Here is a 10212-nt window from a genome sequence, read left to right as displayed (position 1 = left end):
GTATTTTTGTATTTTTGCGGTTTTAGTCAATGAGTAATGGCCTGGTTGCAAATCAAAAATTTGTTTGATTGAAATATAGTTTTAGCACAGTGTTCTATATACCCATTGGCAAGTTTTGGCCACCCAAGCTAAGTAAAATGAGGAATAAAGTTTTACACCCCCCTAAATTGATCCACCCTAATGTAGAAGGAAATTGTAAATTTTCAAGTGGCTGGTGGCAGATCAAAAATTTGTTCCATCGAAATTAATTTTTAACACAATGTTCTATACACCCAATGGCAAGTGTTCCAACCCCAAGCTAAGCAAAATGAGGAAAAAAGTGTTTTACCCACCTAAATCGATCCACCCTAGTGTTCAAGATGCATAGCAAATGTCCTGTGGAGATGTGCTAATATCAAGAGTAGTAGAGTGTTGTCTCGCACCTCATCTCCACACGCGCATTAACAAAACAACATATTTTTTTGTTCAATATAACATATTGTATGAAAAGCATTGCTCTACCTACCAAGCTGATGGGTCTGCTACTATTTGGTGAGTCCGATTCGGTGAGTTTCTAACCTCTAACCCCTAATCCTAACCCCTAACCTTAAAACGGCAATGATAATTAGGCTACGGTACCCAATAATTTAAAAAAAAATTGAAAAAATCCCCCGTTAAGGGATCGGACTCACCAAATCGGACTTACCGAATCGGACTCACCGAAACGGGCCATTCCGCAAGCTGATACAACCTGCAGACTTTACTAGGAATAGGACCTAATTGAACGGGCGCCACAGTGCTCCGCACCTAAATATCCAGACGCCACAGTGTGCGTGCCTATTTGACGGGCGCCTAACTGTCTGCGCCTAAAAGACGTGGATCCCAATGTATTGTAGAGCTAGAAGTATTGATGTGAATCACTAATTTTAAGATTTTCATTAACATTACTTTTTCAATGAGTTTGTTTTGTTGATTACTTTTTCTTATGTTTCATGCAGAATTTTTAGAAACTTTTATAAAAGTTAATGTGATAAATCCAAATGGGTGGTTTTATGTCACTTTTCAAACGCCTTTTTGGCAAGCAAGAGATGCGAATTTTGATGGTTGGATTGGATGCTGCTGGTAAAACAACAATCTTGTATAAATTGAAACTTGGAGAAATTGTAACAACAATTCCCACTATTGGTGAGTAATTAGTGTTTTTTTTTTATCAGCTCGTTCTTTTGAACAGATATGGTACTTATCTGAAACATCATTGGAGCCTTTTCAATTTCATGCGATGTTTAGACGTTTTGTTGATCTATCTAATTCAATCAACGCTTCCTTATCATAACATGCATATTGCCAAAATGGCCCGTTTCGGTGAGTCCGATCCCCATTCGGTGATTTTTTCAATTATTTTTTTTAAATTATCAGGTACCGTAGCCTAATTATCATTGCCGTTTTAGGGTTAGGGAATAGGGGTTAGAACTTACCTAATTGGACTCACCAAATCGGACTCACCGAATAGTAGCAGACCCGCACATTGCACATGCCTTGTTTGACTTGAGCCTTGGATGGATATTTATTGATCTATTTTAGACAACGGCAACATAGTTATCTTACAACTTTCGGATTCAATACTGGTTTGGTTACTTATGTTTGTAACATACGGCAACACAATTTTTGTTTACCAATCAAATAATATATGCCACCCCCAAATGTAAATCACACAAATAATGACAAAAATACTTTGTAAGGCATGGTTTACAATTGACTTGAGTAACTATGGTAACTTTTGCGTCACAGCGAGTATCTAGTGAAAGAAATTTGATGGGAATTAAACATTGGTAAACAGAAGTATATATCTGTACAAGACAAGATATACGTAATGGGTAAAGTAGAATTTGTGTCAACTGCGACAGGTCAGCCACATCAAAATTTGATGTACCTCCATCTAAAACAGGCCTCGAAATTCCATCTAAAACAGGACATGTCCGCCGTCACAGCATGTCGTCTCTAATAAGCTGAACTGTCGTAAGTCCAAATGTTTCAAAATTGCGTTTTTGATTGATTTGGTATCTTTATAGACTACAGTTTATTTTGTTAAAGCATCGTAACTCTATCTACTTTAGTTTTGATGATACAGAACGATGAACTATCGTAAATGAATGTACAGCAAACACAGCGTAAACTTTAAAACTCAATTTTCTCAAAACTGCATTTTTGGAGTTACGATAGTTCAGCTTATTAGAGACTAGAGATGTACCGATATATCGGTATCGGTGATATCGGCCATTTTTTGAGTATCGGTATCGGCATCGGTATCGGCAAAATTTGGCCGATACTGTGGCCGATACTAAACATGTAAAAAAGGCGTTTGCTGCGGATTTTCTGCAGAAGCAAAGATATTACATAAATTTTTTAAAGTAGTAACTAACACCACATTGATGTAGAAAAATAACAACCTGTTCAAATTTTTGATACCTCACACTCCCATGACTTCATGCGCGCACCTTTTGGCATTGTTTGCTTACAGTGATTCTTTCACTCAAACAAAACGTTTTGTTTCAGCAGTTTTGCGTTGTTTGATTCTTAAGTTGTGAAGGAGACTCAATTTCTCCAATATTTATCATTCTTTTCTTTGTGTTTCTTTTTTACTCTCAGCAGAGGATAAAACCAGGCCAAGACTAGCCAGATAGCAAAAAAGTATACTTTTGGATCGTTTTTACGTTGCTAAACGTTTAAAAAAAACCATGGAACTTGGTTGTTTTTAGTAAGCTGGTTTTATCAGTTTGTGATTTAATTTCCACCTTTCGTTGTAATGATCACACCAAGCTTAAACAATGTCATGGCAGAGTAAGTAGGCTCAAAATGAAAGCAATGGGACTACAAATCCTCACTAAACTAATCAATAAATGGTCTTGTTGCGCCTAAGATGACAACCTCATTGTGAAGAAAGGAGCGTTCTTCCCGGCTATCAGCACAAGGCTGAGCACTCACTACAGCGAGCTGTTGCGATTCGCTACCCATAACGGTGTAGCTTCCACGCTAGCCATTTAGACCATCCAATCAACTATATGTTTCTCGGCAGCCGTTTTGTAGCAAGAATTGACATCGACAAGAATTGAAATGGCTATTGTACGCCCGGACAGCAGAATAACTAACTTTTATGATTTAATTTAGGGTGCTTTTAACAGAACATTTTGCACGTAAAGCATTAAATTACCACTTTGGGCCCATAATTTGCTTGCAAAGCACTCGATTACCTTTCTGGGCCCTTTTGCCAGATTACGGCCCCCCAGGACTAAAGAATAACAACTTTAATGCTTGAAATCAGTCGTTTAGGATGGTTTTAGCCAAAAATTTTTGTGCGTAAACTATAAAACCACAATTTCGGGCCCTCCCAACAAACACAGGCTTGGATCGTCAAGGGTACGCCGTACCTTCCGTACCCCCCTCTCATAGGCCTTGGTCATTTTAGGCGCAACAAGACCATTTGGATTAGTTTAGTGAGGATTCTTAGTTTGCTTTCATTTTGAGCATAGCCTACTTATTCTGCCGTGACATTGTTTAAGCTTGGTGGGTTTATTACAACGAAAGGTGGAAATTTAATCACAAACTGATAGAACCAGCTTACTAAAAACAACCAAGTTACGCGGGTTTTTTAAACGTTTAGCAACGTAAAAACGATGCAAAAGTATACATTTTTGCTACCTGGGTAGTCTTGGCCTGGCAAAAGCTTTTCAACCGAACGGCAAGCGCCATTAGGTTGCACATTACTTGTTGAATAGTTTTTGTACGACTACACAAATCACTTGGTTTACATTTTACATCTTATTATCAATTATGATAGCCTATTTGGAGAGTTTGTGCAAACACTTTATTAATTTTTCAGAAACCCCAATTATGATGTAATGTTTCTTTCCTTATACCCCAGTCCTCAATTATGGTGGCCTTTCATTACTGAAACCTACTAGTATTATGACACAACAATGCGGTTGAGATTGGATTCTTGAATCTTTAATAAATTATGCCAATTGAAAGCTTTTTTTAATAGTTTTATGCAAATAAGGTAAAACTTAGCATTTGATATAATTCCTTGCAAATACCAAAATTGCTTCTTTTTGTAACACCAAAGTATCGGCCAAAATATCGGTATCAGTATCGGTATCGGCCTAAAAAAGTGATATCGGTATCGGCCAAAATATTGGTATCGGTACATCTCTATTAGAGACGATGTGATGTCCGCGGGAAGTACCCTCTAGATCGGTCATATTTGTCCGCCGAGAAATAACACATGAACTAGCGATACAAATTGTCATTCATAGCACGAATAATTGTTGCGAGAATATAATTTACCGCGCATTCTAGCACACATCTAGAAAATGTGAATACTGTTCTGTATCGTATAGATTTCTTAGTTTCCATTCAAGCAGGAAAACTTTCGATTTTTACGTTGCTTCGATTGATGACATTGAATCAGCGTAACAAATGTGAATTCTTCGCCAAGAATCAATGGAGTACGGTACTTCTACACTAATCACGCGCAGCTTAGTTCAAGTTTTACATCACAATGTCAGGCTTTGATCTCCGAGTAATATTCACGAGGCAAGGTTGGTTACAAAATTTGTTAAGCTTTGGTATTGCAGTAAGAAAGAAAAGGCCCAGAGAAATTCACTTTCGCTCACATGACACGCAAATATAAACCTAATGAAAAAAGCCTAATGAAACTTTGCACAGCAGAAAATAGTAGCATTAGTGTATAAGTTTTCCGACTCGTGCCCAGAGCATTGTGACGCAAGAAGCCGCACGGCCTCGTTCGGTTGAAGTTAATCAGTTATGTGTTTTGATTCTTCAAGCGCACGTCGTTGGTCTGATGAAAGCCTTTCAGAGTGACTTCACTGCAATTTTAAAAAGCCTTCTAAACCGTAGCTATAGTTCTCAAATGGTGAAAAATTATCAAGATAAAGTGATTAAGCATGACGATCGACGCTAAAACTGGTGTGTCCGCCGTGAGACTTAATTTGTCCGCCGTGAGACTTAATTTGTCCGCCGAGGTAGCTGCTCAGACCGGACACGTTTGTCCGCCGTCAACAAAAACGAATTTCGAGGCCTGTAAAATGTGGGCTCCAAGACTCCAGAATGCAACTGTCTCAATAAGACAACAAGACTAAATGTTGACTTGGTATCTATGCCCCAGTGCCAGTCAATGGAATTCATTGATAGTGGTAGAGAGACTATTAGTACAGTAGTGTACATGGTATTTGATATAGATGATTGTTTGCAGGATTCAATGTCGAAACTGTTGAATACAAAAACATCAGCTTCACTGTGTGGGATGTTGGCGGTCAAGACAAGATCCGGCCATTGTGGAGACACTATTTCCAAAATACTCAAGGTAAAATTGTTTATTGGCAGTTTAAAATATCACAACGCTTTAACCCTTTCACGTGGTAAAGTATGGCATGAGGTTTCAGGTGAATTAGAAAAATTTTTTTCTATTTTGTTTAAAAGAAAGTTTAAGTGGATCACTATTTACTTTTCCTTGCATTAGACGAGGCGGATGCATTGCTGCTTTTTCGAAGCTAGCAGTGTTGTTCATGGCTTGGTAGAAGACAAGTCACTTACTCACTTCGCATGTTCACACTTGCAAGTGCAGAAACGCCACTTTCACACAAAATAACGTCACAAACAGCCATTGTTACCGAACCATGGACTAAACTAAACAACAACTGCAAGAATAGGCGCTGGGAACGAACTAGTCCGAAGTAGGTCACATTAGGCCTACCAAACAATAATCGTGGCACAAGATATAGTGTTACCGACATTTCTGTTCACGACTTGTACAATACGGTAGCATAACCTACTAGTCCAACAGCCTATAACCTTCACGTCCCCAGTTTAAGGACCACTGGGTCTATCCACAAGCCACGATCTTACACAAAAGAAAGTGCTTGTACTTTAACTTTGTTAAGGTTGGTCTAAATACAAGTAGATAATAACCCTAACCCTATCTCATTGTAAAATGATGTCATATAGTTCATACTTTAATTCAATAGCTTTTTTGGCACTGAAGTATAACTTGAGACTCTTGCAGGTTTAATCTTTGTGGTCGATAGCAACGATCGGGAACGTGTTATAGAAGCTCGAGAAGAATTGACCCGAATGTTAAATGAAGATGAACTCAGAGATGCTGTGTTGCTGGTATTTGCAAACAAGCAGGTTAGTACAAGTGCCGATCACAAAAGTTAGTGCTGTTTTCAAACTTTGCCAGGCTAGTTTTAAGGGATATGGAACAATTTTCAATGAAAGATTAAGAAGTACCGAAAATGTCAGTAGTTGTTATGAACTCGGTATGCCAGAAAAATGTTTTGTATCGGTGTTAATTGTAGCAAATGATTTCAGGATCTTCCCAATGCACAATCGGCCAGTGAGCTCCAAGAAAAGTTAGGTTTGCAAGGTCTTCGCAACAGAAAATGGTACATTCAGTCAACCTGCGCTACTAGTGGTGATGGGTTATATGAAGGACTCGACTGGCTTTCAACTCAACTAAAAAATTCTAATTGATTTGGTTGCATATTATTTGAAGGCCGTACTCTTGAAGCTGTACATACTTTAGCGACGGCTCTGAATCCACTCATTATATTCCAGAAGAAATCCTATTGCATCATTGTTGCTTTTTGTTTGTTGTATGTATAAATTTGACACCGTGTTCATTTGCATGTAAGCTGCATTCTGTATCAGTGAAAAACAAAATCAGTTTTTGTTTTTGAAAAACCGATTGGTCTTTCACAAAATATGTGTTGTGAAAAAATGTAGAAGTACCGCAGTGGTTTTGCTCTAGCAAACTCTCATGAGCGAATTGAACACGTTTTGAAGAAGCTTAGAAATCTTTTGGCAGCAACTAATATTTTGTTAAATTGTCTGCATCCACTTTGTGTTTAAACTGACTAATGTTTAATTTAACATAAAACTTTTGATAGTAATTCATATTTGTTTTTCCTCATTGCAAACAACTCCTGCGCTGTTGAAAATACTGTTTTAGTTCCTCTCACTGAGAGGTTTTCAAAATCAAGGTTCTCTAGTGGTCTGCGTACGGAATGGTGCACCTCATAGTATGTGTATGATTTAGCTATTTGCTGTGTGTGAATTAAGTTCATTATGATGAGACCAAATGACGTGTTCTGGCTTAACGCGTCGTAAGCAATCGCAAAAATGACGATTGTTCGACAATGAAACTCCTTCAGAAATTTTCCAAACTCTTGCGACATTTCCACGACTTTGTAATCTCTGAAAACTTGTTGAAACGTCAAAGTTCAAAAAAAAGATCAACGCCTAGTACCACAGTTTTGCTGCAACATGTGTACTAATGGGCCTTTTCTGTTGGTACCCTCATTGTCAGTTTAGCTGTCATGTGTTTGGTATATGTGACGTCACATTGTTATATTGTATGAGGTTTATCTCCATCAACGTCATAGTCTGTAATTTTGCGGTTGTCTAAATATCACATGACGCCGTCTTGCTTACCCCTATAGGTTGGCATTCGTCAACAATGTAACAGTGCTGACAAATATACTCCTGAGAGCGTCGTATGCTCAACCACTTCTTCGGCTTGCGTGAAGAAATGAATTTGTGAAGTCGGTTAGGTATCAGACGCGGTCAGCCTTCCATGCGGTCCACAGCCCGATAATCACGGTCCCGTGGAGGAACTGATTTTAGTGGCATTTTTTTATGTTTGTATTGTTGAAGCTTAAAATCACGTGTTAAACTCTATAGATCATATCGATTCCTCACTGTTCATGTGATTGTTTTCTTGTAAGCACAATGGTGATACAAACAGGATCGTAAGTTCTTCTCTTTACGTTGCTTGTGTGTCAATGATAGAAATATGTGGAGCTTGTGTGCAAATACATCGAAGATCTGGGGATTTCTTATTTACATTGATTGCGTTTCGATTTACAAAATTTTGTGTCATTTCCCGAATGATGCGATTGTGTAAAATTTGCTTCTCACAAACGGCGTTGTAGTTATTGCTGCAGTTTCGTTTTTCATTGATGCAAAACGTTAAGTTTTTGTGACCAGATCAAGTTAGCGTTTTTTAAATTTTCAAGTCTGTTTAAAATTGCATTCTTACCCGTGTGCAATGTGCAACGGTTATTCATTCATTAATGAGACTTTTGAAAAGCTGAAATTTCGCATATTCACCAATCTGAAAATTACGTATTTGAGATAAAAATTCCATTCATAATCACCAAAGAATAATTCAGTTGCAAATCCACAAACGTTAATTGAGAAAGTCTCATTACTTACTTATTCACTTTCGTAGTTGTTTAACACACGAATTTTCGGTTTTAAGGTCAATCTTTCAAATCTATACATTTGAGTTTTGAAATTTTAGGTAAGTCTACTTTTTGGTTTCTGGATTACGAGCGGCATTTTTGCACTAAACAATTGAAAGCTTTTTTTCGGCCACTCGAAGTAGGCCTACTCTACTGATCAAATATGCATGCATACTGCATATTATCAATATTCTTATTCTGCTGCTGTGTCATCGCTGTCGGTTGAAGTCTTGTGGCTGACATCGTTTACACTTGTTGTGTTTGCTTATTTCACGCTTTACCTGATGATTATATTATTATTATCGGTCGTTCACGGAACTTCAAAATGTGGAACCCATTAAAAATACATATTTGGACTCAATCAACCAAGTGTTCATGATATATTTTCATGCCATCGTTTTATGTTACATGTGTTCTTAACGTGACCATGTTCTAATTTTCTGGCGTGTAATTAAGCAGCGTAGCCAGAAGAGTGTATAAACTTGCAGAGAGTGTTTTGGGCTTTCAAAGTCACCAAAAATTTCTTTTTTTAATGCTGTTGTTAAAAAGACAGATCTCATTCACTGTTGTTATACGAGATGAGTACTTACTGAGTAGGCTGCAATTGTAATTTGTTACATGAACAGTTGTATCCGTTTTGTTAGGTTAGACTAGTGGTTCCCAACCTTTTTTTGGCTGTTACCCTAAACTCCACCTTGAAGTGAGCTAATTACCCCCACGATCAATTTTCAAAAACAAAAATGTTTATTGCTAAGTATTTCAAAGGGCTAACTATGACAATCAAAATGCAATACAATACTGAATACAAGATAAAAATGCGTGGTAAACATTCAATCCGAAAGTTGGGCCTGGACTTCAGCTGCCAGCTTTGTGATCCTGGGCTTAGTGGTAGCCTACTGAAGGCGATTCTTGCGTCGCTTTCGACGTCCATCAGGCGATTGCGCTTCTTTGTTTTCATTCCCAAGACTGTTGAAAATCCTTGTTCACAGCGATGCGTTGTTGAAAAAGATGTCAGGATATTTAATGCCTGTGTCGCTAATGTTGGTGCGTCCTGGAGTCTGCTAGACCAGAAGAGTTCCAAGCCTTTCCCCTTGAAATCAAGTTTCAACGCTTCGTTCATTTGGAGAGTGATAAATTCTTCTTTAGTCGGAAAGTCGTCATCATCCACCTGGCCGTCATCACATGTGAAGGGCTCAGTGCACCATTTGCGACTAGCCGTGTCCAAATTCGAAAAGTAGTTGTCCAAATGTCCATCTTCTTGGCTACCTGGCCTAAGTGGTCAGCTATGTCCTCGCCGTTCAACACCGCTGTCAAATCAAGTCCATTGCCTTCGAGGTACATGTCAAGCGTCTGAAACTGCGCCACTGTGCCTCTTCCAACCCGCTTGTTCCACAATTTAACCTTTGCGATAAATGCTGCTACGGCTACTTTGATGTCGATCACAATTGCATTCTTGCCTTGAATTAAAATATTGCCTTTGTCCATATCACCAAAGATATCAGCCAGATGAGAAATCCACTGTTGGTTTGAGAAGTATTCAGCCAAGTCGGACTTCTTTTCTATCAGAAAAACATGGACAGCCTCACGAAGTTCGACCAGGCGGGTTATCTATGTGCTACGAGACAGCCATCGTACTTCTGTGTGGTACAGTAATGCTTCGTATCTTTCTACCATCTTCTTGCACAGTTCCTTGAAAAGACTGTTCAATTCCTTCGCTTTTATAAAGTTCACTTGCTTCACTGTTTCTAAATCGAGTCTCGTTACCCCCCCAAAACAGGCAAATTACCCCTGGGGGTAATTTACCCCCAGGTTGGGAACCACTGGGTTAGACAATGGATCATTCATAAAATTTGATAAAGAACAGGCTGGTTACTCAAAGGTAGCCATATGTTTAGTTGACATAGGGTTTGAT

At 38.5% G+C, this 10212-nt stretch overlaps 1 protein-coding gene across 1 annotated transcript; it reads left to right on the top strand.

Moving 5' to 3' along the window:
- Window positions 1–981: 981 nt before the first annotated feature.
- LOC145777108 (ADP-ribosylation factor 1-like) lies at window positions 982–9200 on the top strand. Its single transcript, XM_082588400.1, has 4 exons — window positions 982–1164; window positions 5249–5359; window positions 6059–6183; window positions 6367–9200. The coding sequence occupies exons 1-4, from the start codon at window positions 1020–1022 to the stop codon at window positions 6526–6528; spliced, it is 543 nt and encodes a 180-aa protein (XP_082444526.1). The 5' UTR covers window positions 982–1019; the 3' UTR covers window positions 6529–9200.
- The last annotated feature ends 1012 nt before the right edge of the window (window positions 9201–10212 follow it).

This window comes from Aplidium turbinatum, chromosome 9 (assembly GCF_918807975.1).
Source record: "Aplidium turbinatum chromosome 9, kaAplTurb1.1, whole genome shotgun sequence".
NCBI classification, from domain to species: Eukaryota; Metazoa; Chordata; class Ascidiacea; order Aplousobranchia; family Polyclinidae; genus Aplidium; species Aplidium turbinatum.
The sequence above is the reverse complement of the archived record's forward strand: the minus strand, read 5'-3'. Positions and strand labels throughout refer to the sequence as shown.

Bases quoted from the DNA above. Each gene is read 5' to 3' on its own strand.
- LOC145777108 (XM_082588400.1), top strand. From the start codon at position 1,020: ATGGGTGGTTTTATGTCACTTTTCAAACGCCTTTTTGGCAAGCAAGAG. The intron at 1,165-5,248 runs GTGAGTAATTAG...GATTGTTTGCAG, and splicing joins AACAACAATTCCCACTATTG to GATTCAATGTCGAAACTGTT. The intron at 5,360-6,058 runs GTAAAATTGTTT...AGACTCTTGCAG, and splicing joins CTATTTCCAAAATACTCAAG to GTTTAATCTTTGTGGTCGAT.